At 42.3% G+C, this 24758-nt stretch overlaps 1 protein-coding gene across 1 annotated transcript; it reads left to right on the top strand.

Moving 5' to 3' along the window:
* The first annotated feature begins 6648 nt into the window (after positions 1-6648).
* LOC148687165 (vomeronasal type-2 receptor 26-like) lies at positions 6649-22675 on the top strand. The gene is made up of 5 exons (XM_088662531.1): positions 6649-6724; positions 7652-7869; positions 16390-16617; positions 19531-19657; positions 21762-22675. Exons 1-5 carry the CDS (start codon positions 6649-6651, stop codon positions 22673-22675), a joined length of 1563 nt encoding a protein of 520 aa, XP_088518657.1.
* Positions 22676-24758: the final 2083 nt, after the last annotated feature.

Below are 24758 nucleotides of genomic sequence, written 5' to 3'. Positions count from 1 at the left end.
ATACGCAACGGCAGCTGCAAGAATCCTGCTAGCGAAATATTGGAAAAAAGAAGAAACCCCTAACATTAAAGAATGGCAGGAAAAATTATTAGGATACATAGATTTGGACAGATTAACGAATATAATAAGGGGAGGGAGTTGGGAAAATTCGGCAAAAAATTGGAGGAAATTGGGAGATTATTTTAGGAAGCAGTGCCCCATGATAAAAACTTGGATTTGCTTTTAACAACCCGCATAGATAGAAATGTGATAAATAAGGGAAACAATGCAAAAGGGTAGAAAACTGTAAACCCGGGAAAAGGGCAAGCGGAAGTCGATTTACAGGTGAAGTTTGATTAAGTATGAATGTTTTGTGTATATATGAATTTATAGATGATGAATTTATTACTTATGAAATATAAGTACTATAAGAAGATATAGGGATTAATAACTGGGTTTATTCATATTTGAGTTTGCATAGTAGAATACAGATTTTGTTCTTATTTCTGATATGATTCAAATTATGAAACGAATTCTTACGTTATGTTTTATGTTATGTTATGATTTAACTTGTTTATTAATTGAATTATAATTTACTATTAGGGGTTTTTTTTGGTACTTATATACCAATGTATTTATCTTTTATCTTCTTTTAATCTTTTTTTCTTTCTTCTTTTTTTCTTCTTTTTTTTCTTTCTTTAATTTCTTGTATCTTTCTTTGTAGTTTCGGTATGTTGTGTATGTCTTGTATGTTTGTATTTTTGTAGGTATTTTAATATTAATAAAGCTATTTTAAAATTTAAAAAAAAATTCATCTTGTTTGCTTTGGCCCAGTTGTCTAATCTGTTAAGGTCATGTTGAAGTGTGATCCTGTCCTCTGGGGCATTAGCCACCCCTCCCAATTTGGTGTCATCTGCAAACTTGCTCAGGATGCCCTCAAGCCCATCATCCAAGTCATTGATAAAGATGTTGAATAAGACAGAACCCTGTGGCACCCCACTAGTCCACTACTCTCCAGTATGAGGAGCAGCCATTGATGAGCACCGTTTGGGTTCGGTCAGTCAGCCAGTTACAAATCTACTGGATTGTAGCATTGTCCAGCCCGCATTTTACTGGCTTCTTTACAAGAATATCATGGGGCACCTTACTGAAATCAAGATAGGCTATATCCACAGCATTCCCTTCATCTACCAGGCTTGTAATTCTGTCAAAAAATGAGATCAGATTAGTCTGACATGACTATTCCTTGTGGAAGCCAATTCCCTAATTCAACTGTGTTTTGTGTGAGGTCATGGTATTTAATTTGTTCTTTCTCTTCTAACATTCAGCAGCATTGGATTGTCCAAACTTCAAGTATTATTAGTGAGATGAAGAAAAAAGAATTGCCTGTCTACTTCCTCCACGCCATGAGTCATGACATGCTTCACCTTACGTGCCTTCGTCCCTCATGGCTTCTCTGCTGTTCCTCGAACTTTTCTGAAATTGTTGCTTCCTCAGGCCTAGCAAGGCACAGACTGACAAGCCCATCAGCGAGTTCTTACAAACATGTTTTTCCCCAGTCCTGCCCTGCCCCAAAGGCTTCAGGATGACTTGCAGATGTCACAAATTGAACCCAGGACCTTCAGCGGGTATATAGTTCGTGTTCTGCTGCGCCCCAATATTATTGTTTACTCCATCTAATTCGTTTTCATTCTCTAGGAAACTGTAACCTTTGGGTCTGACTGTTACCTGTCTCTCACTTTGCTGGTGTTTGAAGCTCATTCTGTCTGTGACATCATACACTGATGTCACAATGATACATCTGCATTCATCCACGGTAACATCACTGGCCAATAAACTCCTGCAACTAGACCACCAGCAGCCTGGTTCTCCAGCAAGCTTGATGTTTTAGTTCATAGCCTGCGCGTGAAGAAGAATATGGAGATCATCAGGGGGGTTGGGCTGAGTGTTCACCAGTGTGCGGAAGACACCCAGCTCTACCTCTCTTTTAAATCGGAACCATTGAAGGGGTGAATGTCCTGTGTGAGTGTCTCGAGGTGTTTAGTGGATGGATGACAGCTAACGGATTGAGGATGAATCCTGACAAGACAGAAGTACTGTTTTCGGGAGACAGGAGTGCGGGTGAGGGCGGGGCTGGTCTTGAATGGGGTAACTGTGCCCCTGAAGGACCAGGTGCGCAGCTTGGGAGTCATTTTGGACTGACAGCTGTCCATGGAGGCACTGGTTAATCCTGTCTACCAGCTCCATCTGGTACACAAGCTGAGATCTTACCTGCCTGCAATTCAAAGTGTTGGTTTGGACCTTTAAAGCCCTAAACGACTTTGGCCCAGTAAATCTGAAGGAGCGCCTCCACTCCCATTCCTCACCTCCAGCTCTGAGGGCCTTCTGGCAGTTCCCTCACTGCGAGAAGCAAAGTTACATGGTACTAGGCAGAGGGCCTTCTCGGTAGTGGCACCCTCCCTGTGGATCGCCCTCCTTTCAGATGTCAAGGAGATAATGAACTATATAACTTTTAGAAGATATCTGAAGGCAGCCCTGTATTGGGAAGTTTTTAATATTTGCTGTTTTACTATGTTTTAATATATACTGTAACTCACCCTGAGTTGCTGGGGAAACCCAACCAGATGGGCAGGGTTATACAGTGGTCCCTTGACTTACGAACTTAATCCGTTCCGAATGCACATTCGTAGGTCAAAAAGTTTGTAAGTTGAAAAAGCGAGTTTTCTCATAGGATTGCATTGGGGGGGGAATATTCGGAAAAATTCATAAGTCGAGGAAACCGCATCTAAAATTTGAAAGCCGAGGAAACCGCATCTAAAACCGGCAACGGTTTCCGTTCGGATGTCGAAACTTTCGGATGATGAGTAGTTCATAAGTCGAGGGACCACTGTAAATATTAAAATTGTTGTTGTTTGGCGGCTTACAGAATTTATAAAAACATAGTAAAACATCAAACATAAAAAACCACTCGATACAGGGCTGCCTTCAGATGTCTTCTAAAAGTTATATAGTACTTTATCTCCTTGACATCTGAAACGAGGGCGTTCCACAAGGAGGGTGCCACTACTGAGAAGGCCCTCTGCCTGGTTCCCTGTAATTTCACTTCTCGCAGTGAGGGGACTGCCAGAAGGCCCTTGTAGGAGGACCTCAGTGTCTGGGCTGGACGATGGGGTTGAAGATGCTTCTTTAGGTATACTGGGCCAAAGTCATTTAGGGCTTTAAAGGTCAGCACCAACACTTTGAATTGTGCTCAGAAATGTACTGGGAGCCAGTGAAGTTCCTTTAGAATCACTGTTATATGGACCTGGCGGAGATAAACAGAGCATGCACCACTCTTGTGAGACAGTTTGTGGGCAGGTAGGGTTTCAGCTGGCATACCATATGGAGCTGGTAGACAGAGTTAACCTGTGCCTCCACGGACAGTTGTGAGTCCAAAATGACTCACCTGCGCACCTGGTCCTTCAGGGGCACAGTTTCCCCATTCAAGACCATTCAAGACCACGGGGTCCCCCATGCTCGCCCCCGTAAAACAATACTTCTGTCTTGTCAGGATTCAACTTCCATCCGTTAGCCACCATCCATCCTCCAGCCACCTCCAGATACTCACACAGGACATTCACAACCAGGGGCATTGCTAGCCGACCCGTTACCTGGGGCGGCAAACGCGGAGGCATCCCCGGGGGCGGGGCACCGCTCCGCAGCATCATGACGTCACGACGCATTTGTCGTGATTTCATGACGCTCTCCCTGGGTGGAGTTGAGGGGCGGGCCAGCGAGGGCATCCCAAGAAGCCTCGCCTCGCTGGCCCATCCCTCAACTCCACCCAGGGAGAGTGGGCGCAGTCAGTCGGATCGGGTGCCGCTGGTGTGCGGCAGATCCACGGAGCACCTCTTGCGCTCAGCGGCCCATTGAGGGGTGCCGCGGGAGAGTGGACCCTGTAAGGGCCGCCGAGCGTGAGCAGAACACCGTGGAGCAGTTTTGGGGCAGGTAGGGTCTCAGCTGGAATACCATGTGGAGCTGGTAGACAGAGTTAACCTGTGCCTCGACGGACAGCTGTGAGTCCAAAATGACTCACCTGCACACCTGGTCCTTCAGGCGCACCTGGTCCTTCTGGGGCACAGTTTCCCCATTCAAGACCATTCAATACCAGGGGGTCCCCCATGCTCGCCCCGGTAAAACAATACTTCTGTCTTCTCAGAATTCAACTTCCATCCGTTAGCCACCATCCATCCTCCAGCCACCTCCAGATACTCACACAGGACATTCACAACCAGGGGCGTTGCTAGCCGACCCGTTACCTGGGGCGGCAAACGCGGAGGCACCTCGGGGGCGGGGCACCGCTCTGCAGCGTCATGACGTCACGATGCATTTGTCGTGATTTCATGACGCTCTCCCTGGGTGGAGTTGAGGGGCGGGCCAGCGAGAGCTACCCAAGAAGCGTCGCCTCGCTGGCCCATCCCTCAACTCCACCCAGGGAGAGTGGGCGCAGTCAGTCCGATCAGGTGCCGCTGGTGTGCAGCGGATCCACGGAGCACCTCTTGCGCTCAGCGGCCCATTAAGGGATGCCACGGGAAAGCGGCACCCTGTAAGGGCCGCCAAGCGTGAGCGGAACACCGTGGAGCCGCCGCACACTACACAAGGCTGTCGCCATGACACCCCTCCCTCAGGCTGTCACCCGGGGCTTAACGCCCCCCCTGCCCCCCGCTTGCTCCGCCCCTGAGAACAACCCTGAAACCATTTTGACTCTCCCAAATTGACCTCAAATATATCTCTGCAGGGAGGAAGGAAATGGGAGAAGCTGTCCAATTGTCCTTTGACAGTAGGGGCTTATACCTCCCCTTTCAAATACAGTCTGGCAAGTATCTGTGAAGTTGAGCACACTATCAATATGCATAAGAGATTCAAGCATTTGCCATCTCAAAGGAATGGCCAGGCTACCCAGAAAAGGCAATCAAGAAAGGCAATAACAGATATCTTGGCAGACAGGAGAGAAGCAAAACTCTCAAATTTCTGCTTCCTTCAGTGATGTATGTATGATGTTTGGAGGGTGGTGTTCAGGGTTCTCCCTCCCTCCTGCGTGTGGTGAGTGCGGACCCTGTTGCAACAGTTTATTTCCTTTAATAAATATCAGGCTTACTAGCCGCCTTGCTGTCAATAGACTCTGGTTGGCCTCTGGACTCTATAGAAGTTCTGGAATATCCCATAAGGGAAAGAGACCAGTTTATAAACTTGGATCATGTCCTGCCTTACAAGTCTTGGTCCATCATAACTGTTCTGTAGTTTCTGGGATATTACTTAAGTTGAAGTTTCCTCAAGTTTAGCAGGGCCCAAATTGGCAGCCCCATCTGTGAGTTCTCACAAACATGCTTTGCTCTCGCTCTGCCCCTGCCCATTGAGTCACACACAGATGCCAGGGAGGTGGACCTTCTGAACATTATAATTATCAAAATCATGGTGATTTATTTATCTAGTCCAGGGATTTCACCAGTGATGGCCTTTGAGTCCAAAAATAATATAAATATCATAATCACAGGCAGGGTGAGGTAATTTATTGTCACAAGCCTGAAAAAAAGAACTGGGATATAACTATCTGAAGCCTGGCCTGAGAGATTTGGGGTAGGTAGAGCTGCTTTCTGTGGGAGTTTTCCTTTGTCTACCTTTGCTTGAAGATATTTTAGGAGACCAGGTGTGCTACTAATGTCCCTGCAGCCACAAGAGTGTATGACTCTTGCAGGCATAGCCAGAATGATATTACTTCTGCTTCTATTTCTGCTGCTAATGCCCCATGGAGTCAGTGGGATGCTGAAAGCAAAATGTCCATTAAATAGGAAAAAGAATCATGATCCGTTGAATTATTACAGGCCAGGAGACCACCTCATTAGTGGGGTCATATATCAAGGTGGTATTGTAATGAACAAACCTGACTTTTTCCAGCACCCCAGAAACCCTGTTATGTTGTAAGTGACTGTATCTTACCCACCCTGCATTCACAATCACTGCTGTGTGCCAGAGATAGCACCTGTTTTCTGGCCATCCCTGGTAAACCCTTCTCCCTCCTTTGCCCATCTATTGACTTTGAAAGAAGGTTTTGTTATGGAGAGGCAGCATCTAAGTGCCTCTTGGCCTTATTTCAGTTTCAGGCACAGACGCACTAAATCTAAATGGTTTTTTATTGTGTTTTGTTTATTGCAATAACAGGGAGGGGGGGAGAAAATATAGCTAAAATTTGTCTAGGCGTGACCCTTTTTGTTACTGTAACCCATGCTCTGTCCCTCACACCATCTTTTCGTCGTTTAATATAGAGATTTTTCACCTACTGTACTCCTCTGTAATGTTTGTGTTAGCTTGTGTTCTTCACTCCTTTTACGCTGGTACTCCTCTATAATGTTTGTGTTAGCTTGTGTTCTTCACTCCTTTTACGCTGGTCCTCATTTTGCGTAACATAAGCAACTGCCCAGCGCACAGAAAATGCCCAGAACTCTAACTGGGTAAGCAGTGGAAGGCAAGCCAAGCATATAGGCAAAAGTGGCGATGCAACAATGGTCTTTTTCTTTCCTCCTTCGCCTTCCCTCGTCCCGCTCGCCGCCTTCCTCTAGCCTCCCTTGCCGGTGGCTCTCTCGCCGTCGTAGCCCCTGGGTCGGCGGCTGGGGGAGGAGGTGCAGTCCAGCGATGCCGGGAGGGACACGGGTCCGACGTCCCCTCGACCCCGGCTTCTCCTGTCCCCGTTCCTTGCTTGTAAGGGAAGGTCAGATAATGGTGGGGAAGTTTGTGCAAGTTAAATGCAAGCAAGGAAGAGCCTTGCTCTTTGCCTTGCTTGGAGGCAAGGCTCTCTTGGTGCACCAGTTCTGGGATGCTTTTGCAAGTCCATCCAAGTTCTCTCTTACCTCCCCCCCGCCCGCTTCCTTCCTTCCTTCCTTCCCTCCCTCCCTCTTCCCTCCCTCCCTCCCTCTCTCTCGCTATTTCCCTCTCACCCCCTCCTCCCTCCCTCTCTCTCTCTCTTTCCCTCTCACCCCTCCTCCCTCCCTTGTCTGTCTCTTCCCCCCCCTCCTTCCATCTCCCTCCCTCTCTCTCTTTCATCCCCTTCCTTCCTTCCTTCCTTCCTTCCTTCCTTCTTTCTCTCTCTTCTCTCTCTGCTCTCTCTCTTCCCCCTCCCTCCCCACCCTGCACTATTATTCTGTGGTAGCAGGACTGCCACTGCTTTGGAACATCTGTGTTTGAAATATGATGGGGGGCGCCAGAAGGTGATCTCACCTAGGGCGCAAAAAAAACCAGCATCGGCCCTGCACACAAGGCCACTGCTTGTCTAGCAACCTAGCCAGCAGTTGTTTGAAGCCACTATGTCTATGATAACTCTGCCTATGAAACCTGAGAGATTTTGTTTCCTGTCCTCTCCGGACAAAATGTCTGCTATTTCTCCCCCCCCCCCATCTTGTCAATAGTTCCTGTCAAGTCTCTGAGCTCGAGAAACTGTAAGTTATCATTCAAATCAAATTCACCCAAGCTGCAAGTTCTCCTAAAAACTATTTATTTCCTTGTGGGAGCACCTGGACAAGTTTCTACTCCTTCAAGTGAACAGTTGAAACAATGGTTTGTTTGTTTGTTTGTTTATTCATTTGCAGTCCAACATTAGAGTACCCTTCTCCCTTCCTGTCCCCCTTATTTGCCATTCAAGAGATCAACCATAATCCTAAGCTTTTACCCAATGTCACCCTGGGCTACAACATCTATGAGGCTGCTTTTGATGTCAGAACAGCGGCTGATGCCATGCTAGACAGCATTCCAAGCTACAGCTGTGGAAGACAGAGTAATGTTATAGCTGTTTTTGAAGCAACTACTTCTGAAATTGGCAGACAGATTTCAAGCATGTTGGGCATCTACAAAATGCCCCAGGTAGGTCTTTGGAGACCAGCTATGTTTCCTTCCTCTTTTCTATATCTCCACCAGTGTTGAAAAATGCCTTCACCCCTCCAGAGGTTTCTGAACTACCAAGCCACCCATTCTTGGCCATTCGCCATCCTTGTGGGGATTGATGGGAGTTGTAGTTCAGGAACATCCCGAGGGCCAAATTTTCCCAATCCCTGCTCTCCAAGAGTTCTTCTTTCTTCTTTCTTAAGAAGACCAGTGGTTGTCTCTAGAAGCTAAATGAGCATGGAGATTAAGTTTCATGCACTCCTGCAGACCATGTCACTGCTTCGCTTCTGCCTCTGCCTCTCCTTCTGTGAAGTTACCCATTGTGATTCTAGGAAGGGGTTGGAATGCCATGACCCCTGAAAGCCCCAGATGCCCTATTCTGCCTCAATATTCATTGGAGCCACTTCCATCTCTGTGAGCTCTAGATTCTCCATCGGAGGCATGAAATGCTTCCCAGAAGCAACTGGTTAGCCACTGTGAGAACAGGATACTGGATTAGATGTCACGTGATCATTGGCCTTGTCATGTGACAGGGCCTTTCTATTGTATTCCTGAAAACAAGACACCAATCCTTTTCTTACTAGATCAGTTTGGGCTCTACTGCATATGATCTCAAGGAAAAAAAACAGTTTCCTTTTATCTACCGGATGGTCCCAAAAGAAAAACCCCAGTACAGGGGGATTGTCAAGTTGCTGCTGCATTTTGGATGGACTTGGGTTGGTCTCTTTGTTCCAGACAATGGCAATGGAGAAAGGTTCCTGAGTGCCATCAAACCTCTGCTGCTCCACAGTGAGATTTGTGTTGCTTTCGTGGAAATAATTCCTTTTTCCATCCAGATGATGTCATCCTTGCGTTTTAAACCATCTCTCCTGAGACAAGTCAAGGTTTTCATTTACTATGGAGACTCTGAACATGGAAGTTATATAATCACATACTTACAACGCTTTCAGGAAGTGAAGAGATCTCAGGGGATAGTCTGGATCACAACGGATGTTCTGGACATTGACGAGATTTTGTTTTGTGGTTTACCTTACAACACGCCTGGCCAAGGTTCTTTGTCCTTTGTAAGGAGTACACCAAGACAAGCAGAATGTCAATACTATACTCGACTTTCATACACATCTGAACCGTTTTGTCAGAGAGCATTCTCTTGTTCGTGTTCAAACAATGTGGTGCCTATGGAGGGTTGGACAAGATGCACGGAACAACCGGGAACTTTGTCCCAGGAGAATATTGAGGCAATCTGGTCTCAAGATCGCTACAGCACTTATTACGGGATCCAACTTGTTGCTCAGGCTTTAAATGCTGCATATTCATCCAGATCAAAATGGAGGTTAATGGCGGGTAGAGGAGAGAGATTGGAACGTCAAAGGTTGCAGCCATGGCAGGTCTGTCCTCTCCCCTTTTTTGCAAATACCTTGTCCATCTCTGGAATCTTTCCCCCCCCCCAAAAAATTCTTTATTATTTTTATAAAACAAAACAAAATATAACACAATTACAACGAAGTGAAACAATAACAACATACAATTAAAAAAACAAAAAACAAAACTTTCATTGGTCTTGACATCTGATCTACTCATTATGCTATGACCTCCTCGAGTCCTCACTGCTGCGATTCAATACTAATCCTATTTAGCAATTCTATTTCATAAACCAATTGTCTTATCTTATAATTCACAAATTCTTAATTATACTAACCATTGTTTATTATCGTTTCATCTTTTCCTTTATCTCTAAACCTTTTCCTAAGCTACAACTTCTACTATAATTCAAAATCCATATCTTACTAATCAATCACAATATTATATTTTTTCAGATAAACTTTCAAACTCTTCCAATCTTCTTCCACCTTCTTTTCTCCCTGGTCGTGAAGCCTCCCGGTCAAATCAGCCAGTTCCATATAGTCTAACAAGTTCATCTGCCACTCTTCCACCGTTGGTATATCCTGCGTCTTCCATTTTTGTGCTATCAAGATTCTCGCTGCTGTTGTAGCATATAAGAAAAAAGTGACATCTTTCTTTGGTATTTCTTTCCCGACTATTCCCAATAAGAAGGCCTCTGGTTTTTTAATAAAAGTGTTTTTGAACACTTTCTTCAATTCATTATAAACCTTATCCCAGAAGTCTTTTATTTTGGGGCAAGTCCACCACATATGATAAAATGTTCCTTCCACTACTTTACATTTCCAACACTTATTGTCATGTGTATGATACATCTTTGCTAGTTTAACTGGAGTTAAATACCATCTATACATCATTTTCATCATATTTTCTTTCAAAACATTACATGCAGTGAAGTTTATAGATTTTTTCCACATCCTTTCCCAGTCCTCCATCATTATGTTATGTCCAACATCTTTAGCCCATTCTATCATTACTGACTTCATTTGCTCATCTTTTGTTTGCCACTCCAGCAATAAATTATACATCTTAGAAAGATTTTTCGTTTTTGAGTTCAGTAGTAACGTTTCCAGCTTGGATTCTTCCGACTGAAAACCTATTTTTTTTTGTCCATCTTAAAAACCTCATTTATTTGATGATATTGTAACCAATCAGTTAAAACATCCTTCAACTGATCATATGTTTTCACCTTATATTGGCCTCCTTCTTGTATCAAAATATCTTTATACTTTGGCCATCTGGTTTCCATGTTTCGCCTTTTAAAGGCCTTAGCCTCTGCAGGTGAGATCCACCTGGGTGTTTTACCTTGTACCTTATCCACACATTGAACAACGATTTTCTGATTATATGGTTTTTAAAACCTTTGTGTACCTTTACCTTGTCATACCATAAATATGCATGCCAACCAAAAGCATTGTCAAAACCTTCCAAATCTAGTACATCTGTATTATCCAACAAAAACCATTCTTTCATCCAGCATAAGGCAGCAGCTTCAAAATAGAGTTTCAGATCTGGCAGGGAAAATCCCCCTCTATCTTTTGTATCTGTTAGAATCTTAAACTTGATTCTAGGGTTTTCCCCCTGCCAGATAAATTTAGATAATGCCTTTTGCCATACCTTGAAACACTTTATCTTGTCAATTATAGGTAATGCTTGGAATAAAAATAGCATTCTCGGCAATACATTCATCTTAATAACTGATATTCTACCCATCAATGACAACTTCAAACTAGACCATATATCCAAATCTCTCTTAATCTCATTCCACATTTTTTCATAATTATCTTTGTACAAGTTCAAGTTTTTGCAGTCATGTTCACACCAAGATATTTCACCTTCTTTACAAACATCAGACCAGTAATCTCTTGTAATTTATTTTTTTCCTCTGGTAATAGGCTTTTTTCTAATACTTTCGTTTTAGTCCTGTTTAATTTAAATCCTGTAACTTGTCCAAACTCCTGAATTATATCCAGCGCTTTGATTACGCTGGTTTCTGGGTCCTGCAATGTTAATACTAGATCATCTGCAAAAGCTTTTAGTTTATATTGTTTTGCCCCCACCACAATTCCTTTGACCTCTTCTTCATTTCTAATCATAGTCAGCAAAACCTCCAGAACTGTTATAAATAACAAGGGAGAAAGTGGGCACCCTTGTCTGGTTCCTTTTTCAATTCTTATTTCCTCAGTCACCACATTATTAACTATAATTTTCGCTTTCTGCTCAAAATAGATTGCATTCAAACCATTCATAAAATTTTGCCCCACTCCCATATTTTCCATATTTTTTTTCATAAAACTCCAAGAAATATTGTCAAAGGCCTTCTCTGCATCTATAAACATCAATATCGCCTTTGTATTCTTTTTGGCCTCTAAAAATTCCAATACATCCACAATATTTCTAATTACAGGTAGGTAGCCGTGTTGGTCACGAAGAGTCAGACACGACTAAACGACTAAACAACAACAACAGCCGTGTTGGTCTGAGTCGAAGCAAAATAAAGAAATTCCTTCAGTAGCACCTTAAAGACCAACTAAGTTTTTATTTTTGCTGAATTGGAACTCATTACCAAGCTTAAAACCATGGAGCCACCTGGGATGAACAAAAACATTGGATTCTTATCTCATTATGCATGATCAAGCTTTCTTTAGCGCCTCAGCCCTTGCTTTTTCCCCGCAGGACCAATTGCAGTCATCAGCAGTCGTTAACAGCCATCTACAGGTTTACCACTCCCATCAGCCCATCACCCATTCCCACCCACCACCCACCACCCTCTGTATATACATAAGGGTCTGACTCTTCTGTTTCAAGTGTATCTGAAGAAGTGTGCATGCACACGAAAGCTCATACCAAAATAAAAACTTATTTGGTCTTTAAGGTGCTACTGAAGGAATTTTTTAATAATATTTCTAATGTTATCCTTCATGTGTCTTGCAGGCAAAAAACCTGATTGATCCTGGTGTATCAGATCATTAAGAACCTTTTTCAATCTTGTTGCCATAATATTTGCAAAAATTTTGTAATCCACATTTAATAATGAGATGGGACGATAATTCTTTACTTGGGTTCTATCCACCTCCGGTTTCGGTATCAATGTGATGAATGCATCTTTCCAAGACTCTGGTGCCCAATCCCCTCCCAGTATTTTATTACAAACATCCATCAAGGGCTGGATCAACCATTCTTTTAAAGTCTTATAATACTTTGCAGTCAGCCCATCTGGTCCTGGTGCTTTGCCTACTTGCATTTGATTAATTGCTGTCTCCACTTCATTCCTTGTGATCTGACAATTGAGTAGGGTTTTCTTTTGTATCGGAATTTTTTGCAAACCATGCTTAACCAAAAACTGATCCATTTCTCCTGTGTCTTCTTTATCCTTCTTATATACTTGTTTATAATATTTCTGGAAACATTTTCTAATTTCTGCCAGTTTCTCTATTATCTTTTCCTCCTGTATAATCTTGCTTATTGTATTTTGCTTTTGCCTCTTTTTCAATTGCCATGCCAGCAACTTTCCACATTTATTAGCAGATTCAAAGGATTTCTGCTTCATCATCTTCACTTTCCATTCTATTTCCTGGTTTATTAACTGAGAATATTGTATTTGTAGGGCCTTTATTTCCTTTTGAACCTGTTGGTTTTTTGGATTAATTCTTAATTTCTTCTCTTCCTCTTTCATTTGATTTATAATATTCTCCTTTCTTGCTTCTTGTGCTTTTCTTCTTATTGCATTCTGTTGAATCAGAAATCCTCTCTTCACCGCTTTACTGGCGTCCCATATGACCCTGCTTTCCGTTTCATTATTTAGGTTTAATTCAAAATAATCTTTCAGGGTCTTTTGGGCCTTTTCACCAATCTGTTCATTCCTCAGCAAGGCATCATTCATTCTCCATCTATGCGAACCTTGTGCAAATAGTTTTAATTCCAGCAGAACTGCATTGTGGTCAGAAAATGTCTTTGGGCAGATTTCTGCCCTTGTTATTTTTGGGGTCAAATCTCTTGTGATCCAAATATAATCCAATCTGGAGCCTGTTTGATGGACATCCGAGAAAAACGTGAATTCTTTTTCTAATGGGTTTTTTAATCTCCAAGTGTCTATCATGTCAAAATTTTCTACCAACTCAAGAAAGACTTAGGTAATCTTCCCTCCTTTGTTATTTTTTGTCTCTGTGATCTGCCCATCATCGTAGAAACAACTGCATTTAAATCCCCCATCAAAATTATTTTGTAATCCAAATAGTCCAGCAGTCTATCATGTAGTTTTTTATAGAATTCAGCTTTGGCATCATTTGGTGCATAAATTCCGACCATTAAGAATTTTTCGCCTTGTGCTTTTACTTCAACTGCCACATATCGGCCTTCCTCGTCTTTAAATATCAATTTTGCCTCAAATTTTTCCTTCACATAAATTATAACTCCTCGTTTTATCCGATGATATAAAATCTTGACCCAGGTTTTTATTTTGTAAAATTTTTCTATGAGTTCTTGTCACATGTGTTTCTTGTAAGCATATCACGTCTAGATTCTGTTTTTGCAACACATGATAAACCTGGTTTCTTTTCAATTTCGAGTTCAAACTGTGAACGTTCCAAGAAAATATTCTCAATGCCATCTTGATTGCTTAGGTTGCGGATGGTTCTGCTCCTGGTCCTGCTCCTGGCAATTTCAAATCGAAGAAAGTGGTGATATTGCCTGTGGATCTATGTCTGCTCCTGTTTCCACCTCAAAATCCTTTGCGTTTTTTTCCAAGAATCTTAGCTTGTCATCCACTGATTTAATCCAAATCTTCTTCTGCTGGTATTTTTTAAAAAAGCCCTTCCAGAAATTCCCACCGAAAAAATATTCCTTTCTTCCTGAGGAGAAATGTCAAATCTGTATATTTATCTCTAAGACTCAAAAAGAATTTTGGAATGTCTTTAAAAAGAATGACCTGCTTTCCTTTAACTTTCAAATTTTTCTGGTACTGAAGACCTAGGATTTTGTCTCTTTGTTCTTTGGTATGGAAAACCACCATGCAATCATTTATGAATTTCGTCTCTTTCTTCTTTGACTTTGCTCCAAATCTGTAAGCCTTGACAATTATTGCTTCTAATTCTTCCTTTGTTAAGTCCCACGCCGTCATAAATTCCTAAATTAAAGCAGCTTTCAAATCTTCTTTCTCTATCTCTGGAAAAGATCGAATTCTCAAATTCATCTGGCGCTCTCTCATCTGTAAAAATGCAATTTGGACCTGGGTTTGGTAATGCTGGCTTTCCAGATCTTGGACTCTTATATTTTCCAGGTGTGTCACTCTATTCTCTATCCCCACCACATCTGTCTTCACCTGTTGAACATCTTGGGTCAACGTTCCGATTTTCTCTTTTAAGTCCTTGAATTCCTCTGTATGTTTATCTTGCGTCTCCTGTAGTTTATCCTGTCCTTTTAGAGTATTTAACATTTTAAGGACTTCATCTTCAAAAGTTGGCAACACCGATAGCTTTCTTCTTGGCTTTGCTCCTGAGCCGTCGCCAGCCATATCAGCCGAGGGTTCCCCAGTTCAGCTGTCAATAGTGTATTGGTTATACTTTTCCTTTCTGCTGGGAACCTTCCCCTCAGTCAAAACACCCCAGCCTTGTGGAGTTGGAATGTCAAGGTCACTATTTTCCCAGTGTCCGCCAGCCGGCTGTAACTGCCAGAGTGTATCAGTTCCACATAAACACAGTCTTTAAACTAGCAATCAAGGACTGAATAAAAAAGAAAAGATGACAAAGAGGTCGATACATTGCCAGTCTTTCCCGATACTTAAAATATCTCTTTCAGGAGTCCTGGCCGTTACAGTGTTCCTTTGTAATCGAAGTTAGAAACGATGTATATAATAAATCAGTTCTCTTACACCGTTACAATGTAACTAGCCGTCTGACCCGGTTTCTCCCTCCCAGCAAGAGAAGTGGCTTTTCCTTCGCCAGTCCTGTCTTCGCAGGGCATAAATTTTGCTCAGTCTTTTACTCCCCCCTTGCCCTGCTACAGAGGAGACTCCAAGGCTTGGATCTTGAGAATTAGCTGTTCCCAAAGCCTTTACTGCTGCAGCGATTCTTACTTGCTTCGGCCGCTAACGCAGGAGGGAAGGAGCGACCTCCATTTTGAATCCTTCCCGTGATCAAATTGATTTCCCAAATTAAACTTTTGCAAGAGTCTTTTTGCAAGAGTCCAAATTGTTAAGATGGTATTTTTGGCCGGAGAACTTGATCGCTCAGAGATTCGTCGGACTTGCGGCTGTGCGCTTCGGAGATAGCGAAAGCGTTTCGAGGCGCACTAGTCTTCAACCCCACTCGCTCTCGGCAGCCCTTACTAGGGTTTACCAGGGTGTCCATCTCTGGAATCTTAATTCTAGTTTATATTTTTGTAGTTTATCTCATTGCAATTGTCTTTAGTTGGACGTCTTGAGAATTTTTTGATATCGTTCATCTATCTTTATAGCTGTACTATAAACTAATTTATAAAGAAAAGTATGGGGACATAGGATATTATAAATAGTTAAGGAGCATTCACTCACATTAATATATATTTTCATAAAATGTATATATCGCTTGACTGATGAAAAACAGTTTACAAAACAGTTAAAATAATAAAATAAGTAGAAAGAAATTTTAAACACTAATTTGAACCCTATATTTGAAACCTATAGAAAGTTGAAATCACAATAGGATAGATTAAAGCAAATTAAAACACATGCAAGCTTTCTAGAGTATCAAAGCACTTTCCTGGCCGTGTCCTCAATATATATTTATTTGGGTCTTATCCCCAAGAGGATTAAAAATCTGATAAAGGACCTGTTATACTGGCCCAAAAGTCATCAAATATAGCTGACACAAATTCGCTCCAAATTAGTAAGAGGTCTGGAACCTTCCTCAATTGTCAAAGGAAAACAAGACTACATCCCACAAAATATTCAAGCTCATGAACAGATTTGATATATCAGATGCCCAGGAAACATCCTTCAATTGTTTTGCAATTATATAGTTTCCTATCATCTGCAATGGAGTTTGCATATAAGCCTGCAGCTCTCACATGCAACCCTGATACCATGTTTTCTAAATGCTGGTGTTTTTTCTGCCGTTCTAGCTTCACACTTTCTTAGAAGAAATCCAGTTTTCTAATTCATCCATAGGAGGGATGTATTTTGATAAGAATGGGGAGCTGACTGCCAACTTTGATATCTGGAACTGGGTTGTGTTTCCCAATAAATCTCACAGCAGAATGAAGGTTGGGAAAATAGAGGAACAGACATCCTCCGACGTAAAATTCACCATTAATCCGGAAGCCATTGTGTGGCCTGGGAACTTCAGCAAGGTGATTGCATTTATTTATTTATTGCATTTATACCCTGTCCGGATTCATGCCCCGAAAGACTCCGGGGGAATGCCTGTGCAGTTGTTAGTAGAGTAGCATCTCCAAGAAGGGACATGATTCCAGGGAGGACTCAGGATGCAGCAGATCAATTTGTAAAAGTTGACTGAGGCAATAATAAGCTTGACAGTTCAATACAAGACCCCTGGAAGGGCAATCTCTTAATAATTCAGTGGCAGTAAAATATAACAGTAAAAAACTTAAAATGTACAATATACTTTAAGTTAATCAATTCAGTTTGAGAGAGTGAAGGAACATCAAAGAGAGAGAGTAAAAGTAACATGTGACCATGTTGGACTGCATTTATAGGCAGTTCAGGGGCAGTTTGACCACACGAGAGCCAGGGTGGTGTAGTGGTTAAGAGCGGTAGACTCGTAATCTGGTGAATCGGGTTCATGTCTCCGCTCCTCCACATGCAGCTGCTGGGTGACCTGGGGCTAGTCACACTTCTCTGAAGTCTCTCAGCTTCACTCACCTCACAGAGTGTTTGTTGTGGGGGAGGAAGGGAAAGGAGATTGTTAGCCGCTTTGAGACTCCTTCGGGTAGTGATAAAGCGGGATATCAAATCCAAACTACTACTACTCCTACTCCCCTTCTCCTTCTCCTTCTCCTTCTCTCCTTCTTCTTCTTCCGTAAGCTTCAGTGGCTTCTTTCAGCTTCTATAGCTTTCATACTTCAGAAATGACTTCAGAAAGTTAGCCGCTTTGAGACTCCTTCGGGTAGCAATATAGCGGGATATCAAATCCAAACTACTCTTCTTCTTCTTCTTCTTCTTCTTCTTCTTCTTCTTCTCCTCCTCCTCCTCCTCCTCCTCCTCCTCCTCCTCCTCCTTCTTCTTCTTCTTCTTCTTCTTCAAGCTTCAGTGGCTTCTTTCAACTTCTTTAGCTTTCGTACCTCAGAAATGCCTTTATACCTGATATATCTCACCTTTTCTCTATAGAGAAGTTCAAAATGCTATATATGGTTTGCTGCCTCTTTGTTTTATTCCCACAACAACCCTGTGAAGTAGGACATATTCAGAGGAAGTGAACAGCCCAAGGTCGCCCAGGAAGCTTCATGGCTGAGTGGCAATTTGAACCTTGGTTTCCCAGGTTCTTGTCCAACCCTCTAACCCCTACACCACAGAGGCTAAATTTGCTAAATTTGGATAATTTCCCAATAGGGGCCCATTTTATATTATCCCTAAGCTGGTCATTCCCAGGAAGACTGCCACTTCCCAGATGTGTACATCTCTGCTGTTTTCCTTGCTTTCTCTGTTTTGCATAGGAATTCAGTTGGAGAGGAGCAAAGAGTGGAGAGGCTGTCCTTACACTTTCCCTTTTTCATCCACTCAGAGGGAGAGATGACAATGCATCAATGGGCCCAAAGTTGACAGAGGAGCCATAGCTGCCATGTGGGCTTTAATGCCGACTGCTTATAAAAACACAAAAACATATATCATAGCAGCAAACAGGAACAATAAATCCCACACACAGTTTATTTTTATTTTTATTTATTTTTTATAAATCTTTATTGATTTAAAAATAAATATAAAACAAAACAAAACATCCAACTAAAATACAAACCAACTGAAAATACGAATAGACAATCATGTACGTTTCCAGCATACTTTATCCTGTCTTCTACGGCATCATTTTTCCTGCTTTGTACATTTTCATATTCATATTCACATCTTCTTTACAATTCGACTTCCCCTTCTGCTCCTCCCTGGCTTCAGATTTTTTCACATCTCTGCTGCTTCCATATACTTTCTTTCTGGGAGTTTTACAAGATATTTGTTTTTAACCCAAGCTCTTTTACATATATTCCAAATTTTTTCCCAATTATTTTTGAATTTTTTATTAGAACCACCCCTTATTGAATTATCACAATTTCTCTGTCCTCTATTTTCAATTTCTGCTGTTTTTTCCTCTGCATTATTCTGTCCCTCAGTATTCTGGAGTTCAAGAAGACTAAACAGTCACTTGGCCATTTTCCTGCCCTTGCTTGTTTTGACTTTGTTCTGAAAGCTTTGTCCACACAAATGGATACGTCTTCTTCCTGCAATTCCATCCATTCCGCCAAGTTTTTTATAATAATTGTTTCCACATTCTCATTTGGAGTTTCTTTCACTCCTCTAAACCTCAATGTCAAATCATTCTGCCGGAGTTCCTGCATCGCAAGCGCATCCCACATGGCCTCTTGCATGTCTTTCAATCATTGTAATTCATCTTTCACTCTTTCTTGATTTCTTTTACACACTCTGCAGTCTTCTGTATATCGTTTCACTATTTCCTCCTGTTTGTTTACTTTCTCAATCAAGTCCTGGGTAACCTTTTCCATCTCACTATTTTTCCCTTTTATCTCTTCTGGCTGCTTATTCAAGTCTGCTATTGCCTTAGAATTTTGTTCAATCATTTTCAGATTTTGTTCTATCTTGCTTCCCATCTTGTCAAATTTCTCATTTAAAGAGTACATTTTTTCATTCATTTCTGATTTCATACCTAGCAATAGTTCTCTTATATTTAGGTGTTCTGCCTCTGCCGTCGATTGACGTCTCAGATGTCCTGATGATGTAATGATACATTGGCTTTTTAGTAAACCCCACACACAGTTTAAAAGGCAATAGTTTAATTAGTTGACCTTTTCTAAATACCTTTATCCTTTTTAAAGATGAAACTTTATGTCAGAAACAAGATGACCTCTGCACAGTCCTACAAAATTTGAAAGGGTCTCATTCCCATTTTTAAGCTTTCTAATCTGGCATCAATATTCTAAAAATGATTTTTATTTGAGCACTTTCTTCAGTCAGGGCCTTCAGATGATGTCTGTTAATTCTGTTGATCTTCTTTGATCCCCCTTCTCCTTATTTTGTAGGTTGTACCTCATTCAAGGTGCACCAAAAGCTGTCGCCCTGGATATGCCCGAGTGACTAAAGAAGGGGAGCCTGTTTGCTGCTATGATTGTGCTCCTTGTGCGGAAGGTACCATCTCCGTTCAGGAAGGTGGGTGAGGGAGAGGACATCTAGTCCATAGCCCTGTTCTCACAGTGTTGAACCAGGTCTTAGAGTATGGTCCTTTCAAGAGGGTCTTGTTCCCCATAGCAGTGCAGCACTCAACTGCAAGGCCTCTCTCCCTGCCAGTCTTCAGCCAGCCCGTCCAAGAAGGGGCTCTCCTCCTTCACTGCCTTCTTCTTCCCAGCAAACCTTGCTAAGGACTGTCTTTTCCTGACACTTCAAATGCACACCCCATCACCATGGCAACCTTTTTTCGCCAGGCAAAAGAATTTCTCTCAGATGGGCCATTAACAGCTTTTGTCACGTGAGGCCCCAACTTGGATGGAAGATTAGTCTGTATTTTTCCAGTAGCTTTCAATCTTCCGTTCAATACTCCAAATAATTAAAAAAAAACCTACCATTTATTAATTTCTAGGATTTATTAATTTCCATGTCCAACATTTCCCCGCCCCCAAAGAAAAATTCCGTGCAGTTAGACTAGGTGACATTTGGTTCCCTTCCAACTCTAAGAATCTATGATTCTAAGATTCTGTAACACCACATTCATAAGTCAGGGCCTTCTTCCAGATGCCCACACTATCTGAAATTAGAGGAGTATGGACGGAAATGAATTCATTTGGCTGTGGCACCCTGCTCACAGAATGCCCCTCCCCAGGGACAGTCACCTACAGCCAGCAGTGAGGTCATTCCAGCACCATGTGATTTGTGGATCTCATTTTGATTGTGGGTTTACATGTTCTCTCGAATGAGGATGCTGTGGTTCAGTATTTTCCTTTCATTGAGGTCCTGAGATTGAAATTGTATTACAGTGGTACCTCTACTTACAAATAGTTCTACTTACGAATGTTTCTACTTACGAACGGCGCTCCATCCACCATCTTGGATGTGGTTTAGATAGGATTTTTTCTACTTACGAATTTTTTCTCCCAATGCATTCCTATGGGATTTGACTTACAATTCTTTTTGACTTACGAATATGCGTTCAGAATGCATTAAATTCGTAAGTAGAGGTACCACAATACAGTCATACCATAGATCTTAAATGCCTTGGCTGCTGAAGAAATCGGATCCCGAACGATTGTAACCTGTATGTGAATGCTCTGGTTTTTGAACGGTTTGGGAGGTCAAATGGACTCCCGGAACACATTCTGGTTGAGATCAAGCTACAATTGTACAGTATTCCCGTCTGTACATTAATTTGATATCTTTAATACATTCACTGATGAGTAAATAAACCATTCATTCAGATATTTCGGTGAAGATTTTAACGGCATTTTTCAACTTTCAAGGCTTCTGTAATTTCAGTCTCCACCGTTAACACAACACAGTTCAAAGCAATTACTTTGGGAAACCTTCCCTGTATACACTGCGGAGGGAAAGGGGGAGATCAGCAGGCAGACCGCACCATGCTCTGCATCCCTTTTCTGGGTTAAATCATGCTCTCCACAGGACCTGGAGGAGAAGAGGGCAGAGGTTACAGAAAGAACTGTGAGATCAACAGTTTGTCAGATTTTTGTGGGAGAGCTGTGAGTTTGTTTATGATCTTGGTGAGAGCACGGAGTCTGTGAGGTGAAGTGCGTCAGAAGGACAAGGAGTGGTATTCGTTTCTACATATATTGTAATCTTGTATTAGGGTAACATTTTTATAAATAACTGATCAGTGCTTAAGTTGCCTGCTGTTGCTTTAGTTTTCTGTGCACACCTTAGAGATACTTTCCATGCTAAGTATACGGTAATAGAATTGGAACAAAAATAAGAATCAATGAAATAAAACAGAACATGTATAAACTTTCCTTATAGAAGGAGAACACTCTGTAATCTGTTCTCATACTCTGAGATTTAGGGGTTCCTAAGAAGTAAATTTGATGATGCCTACGTCAGAGTAAAATGCTCAAAAATGGCTTAAGCATCCCATTTTCAGTCTGTGTACGATTTAGGGCTCTTCAAGTAAATCCCGTCCACAGCCAGGGAAATGTCCTTCTCTGATTTCCTGACCTCTTCCACATCGGTATATTGTCCCACTGTGTTGGAATACACACAGTTACAGATGTAAGAGTTTTGTTAGTGATACTGAAGTCCTTCTTTTCTTCAGATGCAAAGCATTGCACCAAATGCGCAGAAGATCAGCATGCAAATCAAGCACGAGACAAATGTATCCCCAAGACTGTAACATTTCTCACTTATGAAGAACCCTTGGGGATCCTCCTGGTTTGCTTTGCCCACTTCTTCTCCTTAACCACTGGTGTTGTCCTTGGAATCTTCATTAAATACAAGGAAACTCCCATAGTCAAAGCTAACAATCGAGACTTATCCTATATCCTCCTCATCTCCCTCCTGCTTTCCTTTTTGTCCTCCTTCCTGTTCATTGGCCGGCCCAGGAAAGTGACCTGCCTTCTCCGACAAACAGCCTTCAGCATCATATTTTCATTCGCTGTCTCTTCTGTGTTGGCAAAAACCACCACTGTGGTTCTGGCCTTCTTGGCCACAAAGCCAGGGAACAAGGCGAGGAGATGGCTGGGGAAGAGTCTGGCCAACTCCATTGTCCTTTCATGTTCCGGTATGCAAATTATTATCTGCACCATCTGGCTGGGTACCTCTCCTCCATTCCCAGACTTTGACATGCACTCCCAGGCTGGAGAGATCATCCTTCTATGCAATGAAGGATCTGTTGTTATGTTTTACACTGTCCTTGGCTACATGGGCTTCCTGTCGGCCATCTGCTTCACGGTGGCTTTCCAAGCTAGAAAGCTTCCAGGGTCCTTCAATGAGGCCAAGCTGATCACCTTCAGCATGCTGGTCTTCTGCAGTGTTTGGGTGTCCTTTGTGCCTACCTACCTGAGCACCAAGGGGAAGTACATGGTAGCTGTGCAGGTCTTCTCTATGTTGGCCTCCAGTGCTGGGCTTCTGGGCTGCATCTTTATTCCCAAGTGCTACATTATCATACTCAGGCTTGATCTGAACACAAAAGCACACCTAACTACAAAAAGTGAAGTTGGTAGAGTGTGATTTTTAGCTTCTTTGAAGAGTCTTAGCAAAACACCATTTTGCTAAGGTAGACCCAGCCCTGGTTTGTGGCAGGACAATTGCAAAAGCTCCAAGCTCATAGAATCTATGTTCGCAAATGTTCTGCCACAATCCTCTCCATCATTTGCACTTCCCAAACAACCGGTACAAGCTATCACTTAGTAGTAGTCATCATAAACCAATTGGCTCATATTGGAAATTTTCAGGAGTGATAAAGCCACCACAAATTTCAAGACAACTAGGACTACCCTTTTCCATGAGGATGCATTGACAACTCCTGAATCCACCCACTCATACCCCTTGGCAAGCTTTAATAAGTCAAGCAGGGGAACAGTTGAGAGATCACATGACCTAGGGTCAAGCTAATATTTTGACCTATTTCAATCTGGGATCAGAACCTCTTCGGCATGGAGTCAAAGAAGCATAAGTAAAAATAAAATTGTGAAAGGAAGTAGTAATGAATAATGAAAGTGAATGTAGGGTTTGCTTCATTTCAAAAAGTCAATCTTTATTTTACGGTTTATTAATGTTTTTTGGGGGGGTCAGGTGACGATGTTTCTATTTTACTTAATATATGTGTTAATGTTCATATTTTGAATTAGATACGCAAGGGGCACCAAGAGCTTTTAAGTGCTTGGGGCCTCTAAAAGCCTTGATCCGCTCTCATTCGGAAGCATACTGCCTATTACAGTGGAGGTCATTATCTACAGATAGCCATATCCTCCAGGAATTCTCTTTCAAAACCTTCCAAGTTGATGGCCATCATTAGAATCATAGAATCATAGTTGGAAGAGACCACAAGGGCCATCCAGTCCAACCCCCTGCCAAGCAGGAAACACCATCAAAGCATTCCTGGCAGATGGCTGTCAAGCCTCTGCTTAAAGACTTCCAAAGAAGGAGACTCCACCACACTCCTTGGCAGCAAATTCCATTGTCAAACAGGTCTTACTGTCAGGAGGTTCTTCCTAATGTTTAGGTGGAATCTTCATTATTGTAGCTTTAATCCATTACTCCGTGTCCGCTTCTCTGGAGCAGCAGAAAACAACCTTTCACCCTCTTCTATATGACATCCTTTTATATATTTGTGTGAGCTGAGGAAAATAGCTCAGCAGTCGTCCTGTATCACAAGGGGCTTGTGACGTGTCGTATAGACAGGAAACAGGAAGTAGTACCTGTTGCTATTGTGTATCTGTATATATGACATCGTCTGTTTCTGTTCTGTCTGTTGCTATGCTGTTCGTCGGAGCTGCAGCATCATGGAGTTAAATACTCCTGGGTGAAGCTATCTTAAAATGTCAATAAATCTTACTTGTTTTAATGAACAAGGGAGTGAAAGTGATTTATTTCACGAGCACTGAAAGCTGGAAAGTTTCCGCTGCTACAAGCTGCAGTTTGAACTGTTATCTAAACTTCAGAAGAAAGAATTCCGAGACGTTTAGGAAACGAGGTTTGACTTTCGTGATAGAAGCAGAAACTGCGCAACGGGAGCGCACTGGACAGTTATCTGCTACGCAGCTTGGACTTGGATGCAGGCAAATAGATGCCTGACAAGCGTGCTAAGCAAGGGGTTTTTGCTACGCTTCTACAACTCCGCTAATAGGTTATGGAGGCAATAAATTCAGCTTTCAAGTGCCCATGAGCTGTGGAAAAGTTGCTGTTTTTTGGAAAGCTGTAGAAATTCCAGCTGGGAGGTTGTGCAAACAAGGAGCATTAATCTCGCTGGTATCTTCTCTTCCGGAGGTCCGTCTGCTAACGGAGGCTGAGCTGAATGAATCGTTGCGATACGTGAGTAAGCTGACACCCCGGGAGAAGAGCTGTTTACTTAATGATGGCAGCTTCAAAGGTTTTTATTTGCCCTATTTGCACATCGTTGCCAGAGGGCATGCCACCCCAGCACTCCTGCTAAATTCCCGTGGCGCAGCATGGAATGCTGTGGTCACGCCCACTCCCAGGGAAGAGGGAGTAAGGGAGGCAAGAGGGGGCTGGTCTGCTGTGGGCAGAAAGGAAGCAAATGCTTTGAGAGGCTTTGCTGAAAGGTGGACAAATGGGAATGAAAGCAAGTTTG

This window comes from Zootoca vivipara, chromosome 2 (genome assembly GCF_965207765.1).
Source record: "Zootoca vivipara chromosome 2, rZooViv2.hap1.1, whole genome shotgun sequence".
Classification (NCBI taxonomy): Eukaryota; Metazoa; Chordata; class Lepidosauria; order Squamata; family Lacertidae; genus Zootoca; species Zootoca vivipara.
This window is presented reverse-complemented; position numbering and strand designations above follow the sequence as displayed.